The following is a 20965-nucleotide window of genomic DNA, read 5'->3' on the forward strand; positions in this document are numbered from 1 at the left end:
TCCCTGGCCCTCCTACTCATCCTACGTTGCTGCAAACGCTTGGCCCTGCGTCTTTATCAAGGGTCTAGCCATGAGTCATCTTCTCTAGACTGTATTTGCTGCAGCTGCTTGAGCTCCGTCCCAGCCTGGGTCCCAGCCTGACTACTCCCAGGCTGCTCCTGTCGGCCTTCAGATGAAGATGGAGGCTTTGCCAGAGAGGAGGGCCCCGGAGAGGGAGGCCTTGCCAGAGGGGAGGGTCCCGGAGAAGGCAGCCTTGCCAGTTCCTCCCCATCATCCTCAGAGTCCTCTTCCTCGGTTAGGACAGGCGCGGGGGTCGGGGCCACAACAGTGATGTCTCTGCTTTTTAGTATGCTATCTAGAGTTGCCATTGCTTTCCTCCCCAGGAGCAAGCGTCTTAATTTCTTGGCTACAGTCCCCATCTGCAGTGATCCTGGAGCCCAGGAAAATAAAATCTGTCACTACCTCCATTTCTTCCCCATCTATTTGCCAGGTATTGAGAGGGCCAGATGCCATGATCTTGGTTTTTTTAACGTTTAGTTTCAACCCAACTTTTGCACTCTCCTTCTTCACTCGCAACAAGAGGCTCTTTAGTTCCTCTTCACTTTCTGCCATTAGAGTGGTATCATCTGCATATCTTAGGTTGTTGATATTTCTCCCGGCAATCTTAATTCCAACTTTTGATTCATCTAGCCCTGCCTTTCTCATAATGTGCTCTGCATATGTTAAATAGGCAGGGCGACAGTATACAGCCTTGCCAGACTCCTTTCCCAATTTTGAACCAATCAGTGGTTCCGTGTCCAGTTCTCACTGTTGCTTCTTGACCGGCATATAGGTTTCTCAAGAGACAAATAAGATGGTCTGGTACTCCCATCTCTTTAAGAACTTGCCACAGTTTGTTATGATCCACACAAGCAAAGGCTTTAGCATAGTCAATGAAGCAGAAGTAGATGTTTTTCTGGAACTCCCTAGCTTTCTCCATGATCCAGCGTATGTTGGCAATTTGATCTCTAGTTCCTCTGCCTCTTCGAAATCCTGCCTGTACGTCTGGTAGTTCCCGATCCACATACTGCTGGAGTCTAGCTTGTAGGATTTTAAGCATAACTTTACTAGCATGTGAAATGAGTGCAATGGTACAATAGTTTGAACATTCTTTGGCACTAACTTTTTTAGAATTGGAATGTAAACTGACCTTTTCCAATCCTGTGGTCACTGTTGAGTTTTCCAAATTTGCTGGCAAATTGAGTGTAGCACTTTTACTGCATCGTCTTTTAAAATTTTGAATAGCTCAGCTGGAATACTGTCACCTCCACTAGCTTTGTTGTTGCTCAGATTTCCTAAGGCCCATTTCACTTCACATTCTAGGACAGTGATGGTGAACCTTTTAGAGACTGAGTGCCCAAACTGCAATCCAAAACCCACTTATGTATCACCGGGTGCCGGGTGGGCATGGCCCATTGAGTGAGCGTGGCTGTGGTGGTAACAGCAGACTGGGTGGGACTAAAAAGTTTTTCCCATGAGAAGTTGAAATTGATTGAACGAACAAACCTTTTTTTTGCACATGGTGGAGTGCTAAAGCAAAAAGGTTTTATAAAATCCAGTTGAAGGCCTAGGACTGGGGTGACGGTACGTGTGCCCACAGAGAGAGCTCTGCGTGCCATAGGTTCGCCACCATGGTTCTAGAATGTCTGGCTTGGGGTCAGTAACTACCCAATCGTGGTTATCTGGTACGTTAAGCTCATTCTTGTATAGGTCTCTGTAGTTTTCCTACCTCTTCTTAATCTTCTGCCTCTGTTAGTTTCTTGCCATTTTGGTCCTTTATCATGCCCATTTTTGCATGAAACGTTCCCTTCATATCTCCAATTTTTTTAAAGAGATCTCTGGGCCTCCCTATTCTATTGTTTTCTTCTATTTCTTTGCATTGTTCATTTAAGAAGGCATTCTTATCTCTTCTAGCTATTCTCTGGAATTCTGAATTCAATTAGGCATATCTTTCTGTTTCTCTCTTGCCTTTCGCTTCCCTTCTTTACTCAGCTATTTGCAAAGCTTCCTCAGACAGCTATTTTTGCTTTCTTGCATATCTTTTTCTTTAGGATGGTTTTATTTTATTTATTTTATTTTTATTTTAATTCCCTTTATATCCCACCCTTCTCCGAAGACTCAGGGCGGCTTACAAGCTTAGTTGCTACCTCTTGTACAATGTTGCGAACCTCTGTCCATAATTCTTCAGGCACTCTATTAGATCTAATTACGTAAATCTATTTGTTACCTCTACTGTGTATTCATCAGGGATATGATTTAGTTCATATCTGAATGGCCTAGTGCTTTTCCCTACTTTCTTCTATTTAAGCCTAAATTTTGCAAGGAGAACCTCATGGCCTGAGCCACACTCAGCTCCTGGTCTTGTTTTTACTGACTGTATAGAGCTTCTCCATCTTTGGCTGCAGAGCACATAGTCAATTTGATTTCTGTGTTGGCCGTCTGGTGATGTCCATGTGTAGAGTTGTCTCTTGGGTTGTTGTAAAAGAGTGCTATGACCATTGTATTCTCTTGACAAAATTCTATCAGCCTGTGCCCTGCTTCATTTTGTACTCCAAGGCCGAACTTGCCTGTTATTCCAATTATCTTTTGGCTTCCTACTTTAGCATTCCAATCCCCCATGATGATAAGGACATCATTTTTTGGTGTTAATTCTATAAGGTGCTGTAGGACTTCATAGAACCGGTCAATTTCATCCTCTTCAGCACCAGTGATTTGGGCATAGACTTGGACTACTGTGATATTGAATGGTTTGCCTTGGATTCAAACTGAGATCATTTGTCATTTTGGGGATTGTATCCCAGTATTGCTTTTCCTACTTTTTTATTGACTATGAAGGCTACTCCATTTCTTCTGACGGATTCTTGCCCGCAGTAGTATACTTGATGGTCATCTGAATTAAATTCACCCATTCCTGTCCATTTTAGTTCGCTGATTCCTAAGATGTTGATGTTCAGTCTTGTCATCTCTTGTTTGACCACGTCCAGCTTTCCTTGATTCATGGATCTTACATTTCTGGTTCCTATGGAGAATAAATCTTTACAGCATCGGACTTTCCTTTCACCACCAGACGCATCCACAGCTGAGCGTCCTTTTGGCTTTGGCCCAGTCTCTTCATTCTTTCTGGCAGTACTAGTACTAGCCCTCTGCTCTTTCCCAGTAGCATATTGGACAGCTGGCCCTGTTCAAGGACGCCCGACGCAGGAGGCAGTCAATTAGGAGTAAACAGAGGAAGGCAATGGGGCTTCTTGGAAGGAGGCAGAGAGAAGCCACACCCTGAACTCTATATAAGGGGAATGTGTGGGGAGGGCTGGTTTGCTGAAGGCAACCGCTTGGATAGTTCGTGTTTCTTAAAGCTCCTGTTTCTTGGTTCGTGTCTTGTTTGTTTTTGTAGCTATAAATTTGGCAGGCGTCATTCCAGCCTCTTGCCGTTTGTAAAGGGGTTGTCCCTGCCTTTTCTGCAGGGCCGGTAGCAGGCTGGTACAGAACAGTTTGCCTTCAGCCTCCCACCCCTTATTAATATTATGGAGCAGCTACGTGCTGAGAATGCCCAGCTCACCCAGCAACTCACTTTGCTGGCAGCTCAGGTGGCTCAACTGCAAGCGCAGGTTCATGCTGCACCCCCACCATCACCCCCACCCAGGAGAAAATGCCAAGTTGCAATGCTGGATAAATTTACTGGCAATCCAGAACTATTTCCTGCTTTCCTGGGACAATGCCAGCTCTTTATCAGTGTGAGAGCAGCTGATTTCCCCACTGACCGGGATAAGGTGGGGTTTGTGTTAAGCCTTCTTTCGGGTGATGCAGCTCGTTGGGGCACGCCTCTGCTGGCTCAACCTAGCCCATTGTTGGACAACTTTGTGGGGTTTTGTGATCATATGCGTCTGATGTATGAGGACCCTATTAAGACGCAGACTGCTACTCGACGCCTGAAAGCTCTGAGGCAGGGTCAACGCCCCCTACAGGGCTATATCAGTGATTTTTGGCTGCTTAGCCAGGATTCCGCCTAGAATGAGGCTGCGCTTGTGGATGCCTTCCAGGATGGATTGTCGGAGGAGATGTTGGATGAGCTGGCCCGTGTGGATATTCCCTCAGACCTGAATGGGCTGATCCATCTCTGCCTGCGGATCGATGCTCGGTTGCAGCAGCGAAGGAGTCGCCGTGCCACCCCACAGACCCCTGCAGCCCCTGTTGTGCGTGAGCCTCCAGTTCAAAGGGAGGAGCCAATGGAGCTGGGTGCCGCCAGGTCTCGTCTATCGGTGACTGAAATGAACAGACGACGATCGGGGGGGGTTGTGTTTTTACTGTGGGGACCCTGGGCATTTGGCTGCTTTTTGCCCAAAGAAGCGACAGCGGGCATCAGTGACCGAGTCTGCCCTGAGAAAGTCCCCTACTTTTCTGTCGGGAAACCCCCCGAGCCCGATCTAGACGGTGTGATAGATCGGGCGTCCCACAACAACACTGAGCGACGTCTTTCCGATGCTGCCTGTGGACTTCCACGGCATCTGATTTTGGAGGCATGTCTGATCCTTCCTGGCAAGCCAGAGGGGATTCCAGTCCATGCCTTAATTGACTCTGGGGCCACCACAAATTTGATGGACTCAGCATTTGTGGCCAAATGGGCTGTTCCCCAGTGCCCGGTGGATCCGCCCATGTTAGTGGAGACTATCGATGGTCGAGTGCTCCTGTCTGGGCCAATTACGGCCGCCACGCAACCATTATGTATGGCCATCAGTTCCCATGTGGAGGCCATCCAGTTCTATATCACCTCAGATCTGCACTTCCCCGTGGTCTTGGGACTGGCGTGGCTCCGGGCACATGACCCACAGATCTATTGGTCACAGAACTTGGTCACCTTCCCAAGCTTGCAGTGCGTGGACCACTCCCGCCATATCTGTGCCAGCCAGGTAGAGGGTTCCCCAGGGGTTTCCTTACCTCCTGAACTGTCCAACTTTGCTGATGTGTTCAGCGAGACAGAGGCAGATCAATTACCCCTGCACAGGCCCTATGACTGCCCCATTGATTTAGTCCCTGATGCGTCTCTCCCAGTGGGGCATTTGTACTCCATGTCGGACCCCAAGTTGGCTGTATTGCGGGACTTTCTGGAGAAGAATTTGGCTCGCGGTTTCATCCGGCCCTCGTCCTCGCCAGTGTCTGCACCCATGCTCTTCGTCAAAAAGAAGTCGGGTGAATTGCGGCTTTGCTGCGATTATAGGAAACTCAATGCCATCATAGTGCGCAATCGTTACCCGCTGCCCCTCATCCCCGAACTCTTGGACCGACTCTGGGAGGCTAAGATCTTCACGAAACTGGACCTGCGTGGAGCTTACAACCTCGTCAGGGTTTGGCCGGGTGATGAGTTGAAGACGGCGTTTGGTACTCGCTATGGACATTTTGAGTACACGGTGATGCCGTTTGGCCTGACCAACGCCCCCGCTGTGTTTCAGCATTTCATGAATGACATTTTCCGGGATTTGTTGGATCAGTTTGTCGTGATCTACTTGGACAACATCCTGATCTACTCCCTGTCGTGTGAGGTGCACCATCAGCATCTCCATCAGGTCCTGCAGAGACTCCGAGAACATCGGCTGTTTGCCAAGTTGGAGAAGTGCCAGTTCTACCGGGTGACCATCGATTTCCTGGGTCACCACATTTCTCCTGAGGGCATCGCCATGGAGCCAAGTAAGGTTGAGTCTTTGCAGAGTTGGCAACCCCCGCGTCGCGTGAAGGATGTTCAGCGACTTCTTGGGTTCGCCAACTATTACCGAACTTTCATCCCTGGGTTTGCTGCCTTGACAGCCCCTCTCACCCGGCTCCTGCAGAAGAAGACTCAGTTCCAGTGGAACGCTCCAGAACAACAGGCTTTCCAGACTTTGAAGGAAGCCTTCATGAAGGAGCCCATCTTGAAGCATCCTGACCCGCAACGGCCGTTTGTTGTGGAGGCGGACGCCTCCGACATTGCCATTGGGGCGGTGTTACGGTACCCTCTTGCCTTGCGTGTACCATTCACAAAAACTGAACCCTTTGGAGTGCAATTATACAATCTGGGAGAAGGAGCTGCTGGCCATCAAAGTGGCGTTCGAGGCCTGGAGGCATCATCTTGAGGGAACGCGGCATGAAATTGAGGTCCGGACGGACCATAAGAATTTGGAAAGCCTGCAGACCGCTCGGAATTTGAACCAACGCCAGATCCGGTGGTCTCTTTTCTTTGCGAGGTTTGACTTCCGGGTTCGGTACATACCTAGCGGGCCCAATCAAAGAGCGGATGCTCTGTCCAGGAAGCCCGAATATTCCCGAGTGGAAGACAAGCTTCTGCCCAGAACAGTGATCCCCGTCGAGTCTTTTGCTGCGGTGCGGGAGCCGGTTGATATACGGGCTCGGATGCAGGAGGCACAGCAGCAGTAGGTGTGGGTGGCTCAGCGGAAGGAGGAGGTGGGGCCAGATTCTCCTTGGACGGTCACGGATGGACTCTTGTATTATCGTGACCGGCTCTACATTCCGGGAGGGCCAGTCAGGGGACTCATCCTCAGCCAGTGTCACGATAACCCGGCGGCGGGGCATTTTGGCCTGTTCAAGACCCTGAACCTGGTCTCCCGTACCTTCTGGTGGCCCCGAGTCAGACACGACGTCCAGTCCTATGTTACCTCCTGCATCCCATGCAGGCAGGCCAAGTCAGTGACAGGGGCCCCGCCTGGATTACTGCAGCCCTTGCCAACACCCAAAAGACCCTGGGGGGCTGTGTCCATGGACTTTCTGACGGATTTACCCCCATCCTCTGGTTTTACGACAGTGTATGTGGTGGTGGACATGCTGACCAAGATGGCACACTTCATCCCCTGTCGCAGCTTACCGTTAGCCCGTGCCACTAGTCGTATGTTCATTCAGCAGGTGTTTCGGCTGCACGGCCTCCCTGATAGAGTCATCTCTGATAGGGGGGCCCAGTTTACAGCCCGTTTCTGGCAGGAGTTGATGCATGCATTGGATATCAGGATTTGCCTCTCGTCCGCGCATCATCCTCAAACTGACGGGGGAACCGAGAAGGTCATTGGTATCCTGGAACAATATCTGTGCTGCTACGTCAATCTGCAGCAAAACAATTGGTTGGACTATCTGGCCACAGCTGAGTTTGCATTTAACAATTCGCAGCACACCTCCACACAGATGACAGTGTTCTTGGCCAATGTGGGATATCACCCCCAGTTTTTCCCCCTTTCTCCCATGGACTCACCGGAGCCGGCAGCGAACGACTTCATGACAGAGTTACAGGCGATCCATCGATTGGTGCGACGTCAGTTAGAGAAGACCAAGGCCAATTACAAAAGGTTTGCTGATCGGTCAAGACGGGATACGCCTCCACTATCGGTGGGAGATCGGGTCTGGTTGTCCACCAGGAACCTACCGTCAACACGGCCGGTGAGAAAGTTAGATCACCGATATTTAGGACCGTTCCCAGTCGAGGCTGTCATCAATCCGGTCGCCTATTGCTTAACTCTGCCACGTTCCCTGCGCGTGCACCCAGTCTTTCATCGGTCTCTATTGGTCCCCGAGCAACCAGCCTGTCCACTCCGCCGAGCGGAACCTCCCCCATCAGGACCTTGTGATGGAGGCAGCACCCCCAAGTACGAGGTCGCCAGCATCAGGGATTCCCGTTGGCTGAAAGGTCGTTTCCAGTACCTGATTGAATGGAAAGTTTACGGACCAGAGGACTTCACCTGGGAAGACCTGACCGCCGTTCATGCCCCTATATTGGTGACCGCTTTTCATGAACAATTTCCATCCCGACCGCATCTGGATCGGCAGACCCGGGGGAAGGGCCCTGCGGTGCGGGATAGTGTTGTGATTCAGGGTCAGCCTGTGGGTTCGGCAGTTGGGTCGGATGACTCAGAGGAGGAGGAGGGGGGTGTTGAAGACCTTGCTGAGGGGGTTGAAGATCTTGCTGATGAGAGCCCTCAGCCGGGCCCCTCCAACTTGGTCACCACGGAGACCCAGCTGTGTGAGCCTGACAGCGTGGATGAAGATGACCCACAGCTGGCCCTGTTCAAGGACGCCCGACGCAGGATGCAGTCAATTAGGAGTAAACAGAGGAAGGCAATGGGGCTTCTCGGAAGGAGGCAGAGAGAAGCCATGCCCTGAACTCTATATAAGGGGAATGTGTGGGGAGGGCTGGTTTGCTGAAGGCAACCGCTTGGATAGTTCGTGTTTCTTATAGCTCCTGTTTCTTGGTTTGTGTCTTGTTTGTTTTTGTAGATATAAATTTGGCAGGTGTAATTCCAGCCTCTTGCCGTTTGTAAAGGGGTTGTCCCTGCCTTTTCTGCAGGGCTGGTAGCAGGCTGATACAGAACAATATCTTTTTTGCCTTTTGGTACTGTCCATGGGGTTTTCATGGCAAAGATACTGGAGTGGGTTGCCATTTCCTTCTCCAGTGGATCACATTTTGTCAGAACTCTCTGCTATGCCTTGTCTGTCTTGGGTGGCCCTGCGCGGTATAGCTCATAGCTTCATTGAGTTATGCAAGCCTATTTGCCGCGACAAGGCAGTAATCCATAAAGGCGTGTAATCTATAAAAAAAGGATTACGGTTAAATTAAACTTAGAAGATCAGATATGTTCCTGAGGCAGTACTGTATATAGTTAATACAGGTGGCATGTTTAACCCATTTATGCTGATTTAGCAACGGCAGCCCCAAACTGCAAATAATAAGAAATATGAAAATGCTTGTGCAGTAGATATTAATATTCTATCAATGTTACATGATTTACATGAGTTGATTATTCATTTCTAACTTCAGTTCAAGGAGCTTATTTTTTCTTCTAAAGCGTGATTATACTTATATTCATGTTGAAGGTCTTTATTTCTGGTTCACCAGCAAAATCCATTAATCTAATGTAACAGTGTTTGTAGGAGAGTAAGCAGAGTTTTGGATGTGGAGTAAAAATAGGCTGGTGCCTACACAAGAGAGCCACTTTGTTTTAGAGTGTACTACCGTAATAACTCTAACTAACTCTGTGACAGGGGACTCAATAATCACTTTTCTCCAGTTCAACACTTCCAAAATTAAGATAAATAATAGTGGGGATAATGGATATCCTTGTTTTGTGCCTTTTTTAATATTGAAATTTTCCATGCACTCTCCATTTACAATTATTTTAACCATTTGTCTATGATAAATTGTTTGAATTATATTCATAAAAAATTCTCCAAAATCCATATAGTTTAATTGTTGAACCATAAATTGTCAGTTGACATTGTCAAAGGCTTTCTGTGCATCTAAAGTCAATAAATCATTAGGGTTTGGGGCATTACATCTCTTATTTAATGGATATAACAATGAAAATGTTCAATGCTTTCACTTAAATCTTTTGCTTTGTAGGATATTGAGGCAAAAAAAGAAGCTCAGAAAGAAAAAGAAATTGATGAGCAGGAAGCAAATGCATCAACACTTCACAGGAACAAGACACCATTAGATAAAGACCTCATTAATACTGGGATCTATGAATCTTCAGGAAAACAAAGCTTGCCCTTGGTTCAATTAATCCAGCAATTATTGAGGTATTCTGGTTTGATAACAAAGCTGTCTTAGAATTGTTGTTCCTCTTCATGTTTCAATTTTTGATTTCATTTTTGTCTACTTTTGTAAGTAGTATGCAGTGTTGAGAATAAAGACTGGCTAAAAATCATTTTATGAATGTCCTGATTAAGGGTAGTTCTGCTTAGCTTGCTGTTTGAGCTGTAAACTTGTGCATATCTGGACAGTTTCTGTCTTCGTATTTCAAGCTTTTGAAACAGGATTTTTGATATCAGATTGTAGCATGGTCTGTGGATTCCACTTTCTTTCTTTTTGTTTGTTTTAAAGATATAGGCCACAGCCAAGCCCTTAGGTCAGGGGTTCTTAAACTACACGTTACCCCCATCCCTAGGTTTACAAGCAAATTTCAGGGTCTTGGAGACAGAAAAAAAATCTGTCTCCAATTCTTAGTGTTACCCTTTAGCAGTCTTTCTATACTTTATGGCTTCTAGTGCTGGGCCACAGAATCCATCAACCATGCACATGCTCATTGTTGTTCTCCAGGATGGCTGATTTGCTGTTGTCCAAAGAAGGATCTTTGTGTTTGTGTGTGTGTGTGTATAAACTGCTCTCTGTTGCTCATGTACCATATTTAGTGAAACACATCTGTGAAGTAGATTTCCCCCTATTGATTATTTAAGCAACTTTTGACATTGCAGACTATGGTTAATATGTTGAAGTTTAAATAATAATAAAGTATTCTTTAGATGTACTATTTATAAAGTTGTATTTTATAAAATTTCAAGTTTCTGTTTTTATTTGATTTATAGATTATAATAGATTAAAAATAAGAGATTACACAATGTTTGAAAATAATACTTGTTTTTCAGTGGTTTATTATGTTGACTTATGTTTCATAGAAATAAAACACTGAGTGGAGGAATGAGGAAGATGTAATTACATGCAAAATAGTGTCTTAAGAAATATCAACAAAATATTAGTGAATGGTTGGCTAGTGACCTTTTTTGTTCATTTTTAAAGGCTCTTTAAAAATATTATTCCCATCAGGAACATTGCTTCACAAACTATTGCTAAATTGAAAGACGTGGCTCGTCCTATTTCTTCTTGTTCAGACCATGAACATTATAATAAAGAAAGGTCTGCTTCCTTGGACTTACTGCTGCGTTTTCAGCGCTTGCTTGTTAGTAAGTTATATCCAGGAGATCATTTTGGACAGATCTCTAATACATACAGTAAGTATAGCATATTTTTTTAGTGTTGAAATTATATGTCACTTGCTATTGGATTAGATAGCCATTTCACATGAGTTTCCTCTAAATTTTGCTGAGATTAAATACTGTGATGATGAACAGAATATGATACTTCCATTTCTTGACAGGTCCTGAGCTTCTAGGAGTTGGTTCTCTGCTAAAGAAATACACAGCCCTTTTGTGTACACATATTGGAGATATTTTGCCTGTAGCAACTAGCATTGCTTCTATTAGCCATAGGCATTTTGCAGAAGTATCTCGCGTTGTAGATGGGGATTTAACAGGTACTGATGCATTGTTTTAATTCCATTTTATCATTTGTAATGATAAGTGAAACGTAAGAAACCTAATGGACATAGATCTAGTAGCACATATTTAGATACATAAATGGATTGTGCCAAGAAAGGGGAAGTGGTTTTTTAAAAAATTGAGCTGTTATTGAAGATTATCTGTGTAAGGGGAATGGGCAAAAATGGGCTACGGTAATTTATCATTTTGCTGATTTGCAAGTCTGGATTTGAGCCATTTGAAATGTGTTGGGAGGATGCACAAAATATATTATTCTAGCTTTTTACTAAACATTTTGTTCTCCTTAGGTGTACTACTTCCAGAGTTAGTGGTATCTGTAGTACTCCTTCTCAGTAAGAATCCTGGACTTATTCAGGAAGCTGGAGCAATTCCTTTATTAGCTGGCTTATTAGAACATCTGGACAGATTTAGCCATTTAGCTCCTGGTAAAGAGAGAGATGACAATGAAGACTTAGCTTGGCCTGGAATAATGGGTATGTTCTTTCCTGAAAATATTTCAGATATTTTTAATATACTTCTTCAGATAGGTTTTAGATGTTTCTTCTCTATTTTGAATTAGCAGAACCCTTGATGAGCACTGTTCTTGGTCTTAGGAATTGTTAATTATGTCTTGCAAGATAAGAATATGTTTAACTAAGGAAAATGATGAGTGGGAGATGTGATAGCTTCCTACAAGAATGCTGTATCAGTTTTTATCTCAGAATGCAGAGCATGGTATAACAGTCTTAAGTCCAATTCAGATTGAAGTACTAAAAACCCCACTTCCTAATGAGAAAGCTCGCTCCTGTTCATCTTCGTCATTAAGAAGAGACTTTGGATGCATTTACAATTTGGATTCCTGAATTAAATGGGAAGTTGGCCTAAATGGCTCTTTCAAATCTATGATTTTAGAAAAAGAGTATGTCACAAAATATATTTACAGTGGAATACATGATTACGTTGTGCTTTCCTACTTCTTTGGTTTTATTCTTTTCAGTTGGAGAGTTAGTTACAAACCATAGTTAACATTTTTTTCTCATCTCTTAGGTACATTCTTTACAGGACAGAATTGCAGAAATAATGAGGAAGTGACACTTATACGAAAAGCTGACTTGGAAAACCACAATAAAGATGGTGGCTTTTGGACAGTGATTGATGGCAAAGTATATGATATAAAAGATTTCCAAGCCCAATCATTAACAGGGAGTCGTATACTTGGTGAGATTCCACTACTTTATCAAAGCAAATATCAAATTCAAGTTGTAGTTCAGTTTCTGTGCTTTCTCAACTGATTGCTTTCTGTTTTTTTTAGCCCAGTTTGCAGGAGAAGATCCAGTTGTTGCTTTGGAGGCAGCTTTGCAATTTGAGGATACAAGAGAATCAATGCATGCTTTCTGTGTTGGCCAATATATGGAGGTAACAACCTTAGAGAAATGATCTCAAACTTGAGCCAAGTAAGATAAAAAATATTTTTAGTGAATCCTGTGCCATAACAAGTATGGCATGTATCTGCATTTTCACATCACATTGAAGAATTATGTGTGGCAACAGCCCTGCCCGAGCTGCTCGACACTCTTTCAGGGTTGGCGGTGGAGTTCCCCAGGCTTATAGTTCTGGGTGACTTCAACCTGCCTTCACTGGGAGGGTCATCTGAGTTAGCTCGGGAGTTCATGGCCTCCATGACGGCCATGGGCCTGACCCAAGTAATTGAGGGCCCGACTCATGTGGGGGATCATACTCTCGACCTGGTGTTTCTGTCTGGACAGTGGTTGGATGATCTAGGAGGGGGTTCATCAACTATAGTTCCCCTGTCATGGTCAGATCATTATTTCCTGCGGCTGGTCTTCCGTTATGCCACCCCACGCCGCTGGGCTGCGGAACCGACCAGGTGGTTCCGCCCCAGGCGCCTAATGGACCCAGAAGGGTTCCAGATGGCGCTTGGCTCTATACCCATCGCCCTCACCCACAGCCCAGTCGATGCCCTGGTGGATGACTGGGAAAGGGTGGCTGCCGGGGCACTTGACTGTGTTGTACCCTTGCGACCTCTGACCCAGCACAGATCCCATTGGGCTCTGTGGTTCTCTGCGGAGCTCCGGGAGATGAAGCGTCGGAGACGGGGGCTAGAGAGCGGTTGGAGGTCCAGCCGATCCGAATCTGACTGATTGCAGTTAAGAACCTTTATAAGGTCTTATCTTGCGGCGATAAGGACGGCGAAGTCTACTTCGCTGCCCTCATCGCATCCGCACATAATCGCCCGGCCGCCCTGTTTAGGGTAACTCGCTCCCTCCTTAATCAGGAGGTGAGGGAGGATCCCTTATGGGGACGAGCCGAGGAGTTTAGTCATCATCTGGCAGACAAAATCGCTCAGATCCAGACCGGTTTGGACTCTGACTGGGCAGAGTCTGACGTGGAGGAATTGGACGGTCTTGAGCAAGTTATCTGGACTGAGTTTGATCCTGTTTCCCCTGATGATGTGGACAGGATCATGGGGAGGCTGAGCACCACCTGTTTGTTGGATCCGTGCCCCTCCTGGATAGTTTATGCGGCCCGGGAGGAGACACGAGGCTGGTTCCAGGCAGTAATAACTGCTTCTTTGAAAGAGGGTGTCTTCCCTGCTGCCTTGAAGGAGGCGGTGGTGAGACACCTCCTCAAAATGCCTGCCCTGGACCCGGCTGTTTTAAATAACTATCGCCCAGTCTCCAACCTTCGCTTTTTGGCGAAGGTTGTTGAGAGTGTGGTGGCGCATCAGCTTCCTCTGTTCCTGGAGGAAACTGATTATCTGGACCCGTACCAATTGGGTTTCAGGCCCAGATACAGCACGGAGACGGCATTGGTCGCGCTGGTGAATGATCTCTGGTGGGCTCGGGACAGGGGTTGTTCCTCTGTCCTGGTCCTATTAGATCTCTCAGCGGCTTTTGATACCGTCGACCATGGTATCCTACTGCGGCGTCTCGGGGTTGGGAGTGGGAGGCACCATTTTACGGTGGTTCTCCTATCTCCTGGGCCGTTCGCAGTCGGTGTTGACGGGAGGGCAGATATCCGCCCCGAGGCCTCTCATTTGTGGACTTCCTCAGGGGTCGGTTCTCTCGCCCCTCCTGTTCAACATCTGTATGAAGCCGCTGGGTGAGATCATTCGTGGTTTCGGGGTGGGGTATCATCAGTACGCTGATGATACCCAACTTTTTCTTTCCGGTCCAGGTCTGGATGGGGAGAAACAGGCTTCGTCTCAATCCCGCCAAGACTTGAGTGGCTGTGCATATGGGCATCTCAGGCTAACCAGACTATTCCATCTCTAACGATGGGGGGGTGAGGTGTTACCCCCGTTGATAGGGCTCGCAACTTGGGCGTCCTCCTGGACTCACGACTCAATTTTGAAGACCATATAGGAGCCGTGACCAGGGGGGCTTTTGCCCAGGTTCGCCTGGTGCGCCAGTTGCGACCCTATCTGGACCGAGATGCCCTACGCACAGTCACTCATGCGCTTGTGACCTCCCGTTTAGACTACTGCAACGCTCTCTACATTTATTTATTTAGATTTATATACCGCCCTTTCCCAAAGGACTCAGTGCGGTTTACAGGGCATTTAAAAAACAGTCAATACAAACGTTAAAACAAATTAAAAGAGATTAAATAGAACCCTGAGAAAATTAAAACCCAGTTAAAATTAAAATTAAAAATATTCTCAGCCTGGGCCAGAGAGCTCGAAGAGCCAGGTCTTCAGGTCCCGGCGGAATGAACGGAGGTTGGGGGCAGTCCTAAGCTCCGCAGGCAGCTGGTTCCACAGGGCAGGCGCACCCACTGAGAAGGCCCTATCCCTGGGTGTTACCCGCCGGCAGTCTTTAACCGGCGGCACCCTGAGGAGACCCTCCCTGTGGGAGCGCACTGGACGAAGGGAACTTGATGCTGGTAGCAGGTGTTCCCTCAAATATCCCGGACCCTCGCCATTTAGGGCTTTATAGGTCATCACCAGCACCTTGAATCTCACCCGAAGGGCAACTGGAAGCCAATGCAGCTCGCGGAGTAGAGGTGTTACATGGGAGTATCGGGAGACCCCCATCACGACTCGCGCGGCCGCATTCTGCACCAGTTGAAGCCTCCAGGTGGTCCTCAAGGGCAGCCCCATGTAGAGAGCGTTGCAGTAGTCTAAACGGGAGGTCACAAGTGCATGAGTGACTGTGCGTAGGGCATCTCGGTCCATGGGGCTGCCCTTGAGGACCACTCGGAGGCTTCAGCTGGTGCAGAATGCGGCCGTGTGAGTTGTGATGGGGGTCTACCGATACTCCCATGTAACACTTCTACTCCGCGAGCTGCATTGGCTTCCGGTTGCCCTCCGGGTGAGATTCAAGGTGCTGGTGATGACCTATAAAGCCCTAAATGGCGAGGGTCCGGGATATCTGAGGGAACACCTGCTGCCGGCATCAAGCTCCCTTTGTCCAGTGCGCTCCCACAGGGAGGGTCTTCTCAGGGTGCCACCGGTAAGAGATTGCCGGAGGACGACACCCAGGGATAGGGCCTTCTCAGTGGGTGCGCCTGCCCTTTGGAACCAGCTGCCAGTGGAGCTTAGGACTGCCCCTGTCCTCCATTCATTCCGCCAGGACCTGAAGACCTGGCTCTTCGAGCTGTCTGGCCCAGGCTGAGAACTTTAATTTTAATTTTAATTTTAACTGGGGTTTTACTTATTCAGGGACGGATATAATTTTTTTTAATTTGTTTTTAACTTTTGTATTTTTGTTTTTAATCACCCTGTAAACCGCCCTGAGTCCTTCGGGAAAGGGTGGTATATAAATGTAATAAAATAAAATAAAATAAATGAATTAATCTAATTTCCTCTTAGGTTCATAAAGGCTAACTTCTTTGACAGGTCATCTTTCTATTTTCCTCTGAAAATGCCTTGTATTGGTATAGAAGGTCCTTGAGTTATGACCATAATGGAGCCTGCTCATTATAGTTGCAAGTGGCAATGGCTGTTAAGCGAGATGGCCTCAATTAATGACACCCACGTCTGCTGTCTATGATGAAACCATTATAGCAACAGCATTTACTGCCATATAGTGCTTTTCAGCACTCTCTGGGTGGTTTGCAATGTAAGCATTATCTACATATTGCCCCCCAACAATCTGGCTCCTCATTTTACCATTCTCTGAAGGATAGAAGGCTGTGTCAACCTTGAGCCCCATCAGGATCGAATTCCAGGCTGTGGGCAAAGTTTGCCTGCAGTACTGCACTTTAACCACTATCAGGACTCCTGGTTATATGGATATGTGGCCTGTTAAATGGAGCTTTTGAGGAGGGGGATCTGTTGTAACTTTAAACAGTCCCTAAGCAATCAATTGTAAGTCGAGGATTACCTACAGTTGCAAGAAAAAGTATGTGAACCCTTTGGGACTACATGGAGTTTTGCATGAATTGGCCATAAAATGCGCTCTAAACATCATGTAAGTCACAACAATAGAAAAACACAGTCTGCTTAAAATAATACTACACAAACATTAGCTGTTGTCATGTTTTAATTGAACATAAGATGGAAACATTCACAGTGCAGGGTGGAAAAAGTATGTGAACCTTTGGACTTAATAACTGGTTGACCCTTCTTTGGCAGCAATAACCTCAACCAAATGTTTCCTGTAGTTGCAGATCAGACCTGCACAACGATCTGGAGTAATTTTGGACCACTCCTCTTCACAAAACTGTTTCAGTGTAGCAATATTCTTGGGATGTCTGGTGTGAATCACTCTCTTAAGGTCATGCCACAGCATTTCAATCGGGTTGAGGTCAGGACTCTGACTGGGCCACTCCAGAAGGCGTATTCTGTTCTGTTGAAGCCATTGTTTTGTTAAATTACTTGTATGCTTTGGGTCATTGTCCTGTTGCATCACCCATCCTCTGCGGAGCTTCAGTTGGCAGACAGATGGTCATACGTTTTCCTGCAAAATGTCCTGATAAACTCTGGAATTCATTTTCCCATCAATGACAACAATCCGTCCAGGCCCTGAGGCAGCAAGCAGCCCCAAACCATGATGCTCCCTCTGCCATGTTTTACAGTTGGGATGAGGTTTTGATGTTGGTGTGCTGTGCCTTTTTTTCTCCACACATAGTGTTGTGTGTTTTTCCCAAACAACTCAATTTTGGTTTCATCTGTCCACAGTATATTTGCCACTAGTGCTTGGAACATCCAGGTGCTCTTTTGCAAACTTCAAACGTGCTGCAGTATTTTTTTTGGACAGCAATGGCTTCCTCCATGGTGTCCTCCCATGTACTCCATTCTTGTTTAATGTTTTCCTTATTGTAGATGTGTCAACAAAAATGTTAGCATGTGCCAGAGATTTCTGTAGGTCTTTAGCTGACACTCTAGGATTCTTCTTTACCTCATTAAGCATTATGTGCTGTGCTCTTGCAGTCATTTTTACAGGACGACCACGCCTAGGGAGAGTAGCAACAGTGCTAAACTTTCTCCATTTGTAGACAGTCTGTCTTACCGTGGACACATGAACATCAAGGCTTTTGGAGATACTTTTGTAACCCTTTCCAGCTTCATGCAAGTCAACAATTCTTGATCGTAGGTCTTCTGAGAGCTCTTTTCTGCGAGGCATGGTTCACATCAGACAGTGCTTCTTGAGACCAGTAAACCCAAAACAGGTGTGTGTTTTTAAAGGGCAGGACGGCTGTCAGCAACACATCCAATATCATCACACTGATTGGAATCAAGGTTGGCTCACTCCTGGCTCCAATTAGCTCTTGGAGAAGTCATTAGGCTAGGGGTTCACATACTTTTTCCACCCTGCACTGTGAATGTTTCCATCTTATGTTCAATTAAAACATGACAACAGCTAATGTTTGTGTAGTATTATTTTAAGCAGACTGTGTTTTTCTATTGTTGTGACTTACATGATGTTTAGAGCGCATTTTATGGCCAATTCATGCAAAACTCCATGTAATCCCAAAGGGTTCACATACTTTTTCTTGCAACACTATGTTTGAATTGTGATTTATCGTTATTATAGCTTTAAAGCAAAAATAATTCAACTGTTTGGATTATGAAAGCCATATATGGAAATAATCCCTAGTTAATACCAAATATATTTCAGATGCGGGTCTACACTGAATTTAACGAAACTCAAAATTCAGAAGTATCCTGGAACAATTGTTAACCTTTTTGAATTACTTAATGTTTTAAAAGCTAAAGTTTGTTTTATTCTTAACATTTCTACAATATATATTTAAAATCATATCAGCTTTCATTACAAATTATGTTTGATTTCTGTGCAAATTTAAAGAATAAATTAGCTTCATCTGATTCACTGAAAAACCTAATTACATAGATTACATATGTAATAAAGCAGGGGTGTCAAACTTAGTTTCATTGAGGGCCGCATCAGCATTGTGGTTGCCATTGGGGGGCTGGGTGGGTGTGGCCAGCCTAGGTGTGGCTTACTGAGTGGGGTGTGGCCAGCACCTGGGCAGGACTGGGGCAGATCCGAGGGTCTTTGGCGGAAGGTGGGGTGGGACCGGGGTGAGCACCGGGGCATGGTCCATTGGCGGAGCTCACTGAGCCTCAGGCTGTGCACGGGGCCCCTAGACAGTGGCACCGACTGCCCGGAGCCCCGGGCAGCAAAGGCCAAGAGCCCAGCCCGACCCTTGAGCTCCCACGGCACCAGGACCCCACAGCCCTGCCTTGCCTAGCCGCACTTCCCCAAGGGGGCGCCCACCTGCGCTTACCTCCTCCTCAAGGCTGCTGCTGCTGTGCTCCCTTTCCTTGGCCAGGTTACTCATGGTGGGTACAGGAGAACAAAGTGCATGGGTCAAAGGGAGGTCCACTCCCTCTCCATGCGAGGATACCTGGCTTTGTAACCAAAGCACCCTCAGCAATAGCATGGGAGACCACCAGGGTATGGTGAAAGGGCAACAGTGCTGCTGGTGCCAAGTGCTAAAGCAGGAATTCCCTCAGACCCTCCCTCCCTCTTATTCCAATCTCCCTCCTTCCTTCCTTCCTTCCTTCCTTCCTTCCTTCCTTCCTTCCTTCCTTCCTTCCTTCCTTCCTTCCTTTTCCTTCCTTCCCTTTCTTTTCTTCCTTCCTTCTTTCCTCCCTCCCCTCCTTCCCTGCCTCCCTCCTTTTCATTCCCATCTCCTTCCTTCCCTTTCTTCCTGTTTCCCTCCCCTCCTTTGTTCCTTCCCTCCCTCCCTCCTTCTCTCTGTGCTCAGGAAGGGATGAGGGGAGGGGGAGAGGTTGGCAGCACTTCTCTCGAAGAAAAAGAGTTGGAAGAGACCTTTGAGGTCTTTAGTCCAAGCCCCTGCTCATTACCATTTTAGACAGTGGAATATCCAATCTCTACTTAAAAGCCTCCAGTGATGGAGCATCCACAACTTCTGAAGGCAAGCCTTTTCACTGGTTAGTTGTTTTCACAAGTCCTTAGTTCTAGGCTGCTTCTTGATTAGGCAGCCCATCAAATATTGGAACACCGCTATCATGTCACCACCCCTAGTCCTTTACACTAAGCTAGACATACCCAATTCCCACAAACATTTGTCACGTTTTAGCCTCCAGCTCCCTAATCATCTTTGTTTACCATCCATTTAGACCAGATGGTCCCCCTGGTTTGGTTTATAGAAGAGTGGCCACAAGCAGAGCCTTCTCAGAGACAGCACCCCAATTATAGAACTTTCTCCCAAGGAAAATATGAACAGTACATCCCTCACCTGTTTAGAGGCAACTCCAAACACACTGTTCAGCCAGGCATATGTAGAATAACAACACATTTTATGGTCAAACAGCACTAAGTATATTACTACTAATATTTTTCTTTCTTTATATACACATTTTTAATATTGTTTTAAGCAGTGCTAGTGATGCTTTACAATAGTTGTCTTTGAGAGTTTTCTTTTAAACCACCCTGGATTTCTCAGAAACTTTAATTTCAAATTAGGTGTAGATTTAATAAATTAGGGAGAAGAAACAAATGTTTACATAGATCTAAATCCCACAGACCTACTGCCTCCTAGGCACATACTACAGAGAAAATAAGGCATTGCATTTCTAGCCAGCATAACCATAAGATGATGGGAACTGTGGTCCATGACACCCAAAAGATATTAGTTTGGGCAAGGCTGGATTAAATTATAAAAGAGAAGATGAGGGGAAGAAGAAGAAACACTTTCCAGTCTCTGACAGAATAATTTGTGGGGGGGGAGTTGACTCGGCCTTTTAATTTCAGCTCACACCAATTTCTTTTAACTTCCTATTCAATCCAAAGAGTTCTATTATTGCCTGGATTTTAGGGAAGGAAGGAGGCATGAATAGACCACAAAGCCAATCTGTGAGTTTGCTCTCTCCACTGTCTGCACACCACCTTCCCCACGCAGCATGTGTATGAAAGACAGAGAGAGAGAGAGAGAGAGATCCCCTCTTTTTTTTAATTGGAAAAGTTTTTCAGTACATTTTATCTTTAACAAAACAAAACCCCTCCCAACACACACCCCCTTCCCAACCCTCCCCAACCCCCCCTCCCTCCCCTTCCCCCCTCCCCGACTTCCCAGAGCTAAATACAAGGTATAAAAGTAAAAACGATCATAATCTACCATATGCTAACAACAATAAGTTATTAAGTCTATCACACTTTAACTCTTATAAAATGACTACAAGCAATATAAATATCACATCAATACTTATTCAAATGCTAAATGAAACTTTTTAGTCCCATATTTATTCTGGATGTAATCAATCCATTTTTTCCACTCCACAATATATCGCTGTTGCGAATGGTCTTTCAAATACGCCGAGATCTTTGCCATTTCCGCCAGGTTAGAAACTTTTAAAGTCCATTCTTCTATAGTCGGCAGTTCTTCCTTCTTCCAGTATTACCCTACTAAA

General features: G+C 46.0%; 1 protein-coding gene across 1 annotated transcript in view; it reads left to right on the forward strand.

Annotated features, from left to right (window-relative positions):
* The window catches only part of HERC2 (HECT and RLD domain containing E3 ubiquitin protein ligase 2), a 166135-nt gene that overhangs the window by 50962 nt on the left and 94208 nt on the right, over positions 1–20965 (forward strand). The window contains exons 20-25 of the mRNA XM_083361535.1: positions 9407–9585; positions 10610–10794; positions 10941–11096; positions 11409–11594; positions 12148–12318; positions 12413–12516. Coding sequence (XP_083217661.1) covers positions 9407–9585; positions 10610–10794; positions 10941–11096; positions 11409–11594; positions 12148–12318; positions 12413–12516 — 981 coding nt within the window. The remainder of the gene's footprint in view (positions 1–9406; positions 9586–10609; positions 10795–10940; positions 11097–11408; positions 11595–12147; positions 12319–12412; positions 12517–20965) is intronic.

This window comes from Vipera ursinii (genome assembly GCF_947247035.1).
Source record: "Vipera ursinii genome assembly, chromosome: 4".
In the NCBI taxonomy this organism is placed as follows: domain Eukaryota; kingdom Metazoa; phylum Chordata; class Lepidosauria; order Squamata; family Viperidae; genus Vipera; species Vipera ursinii.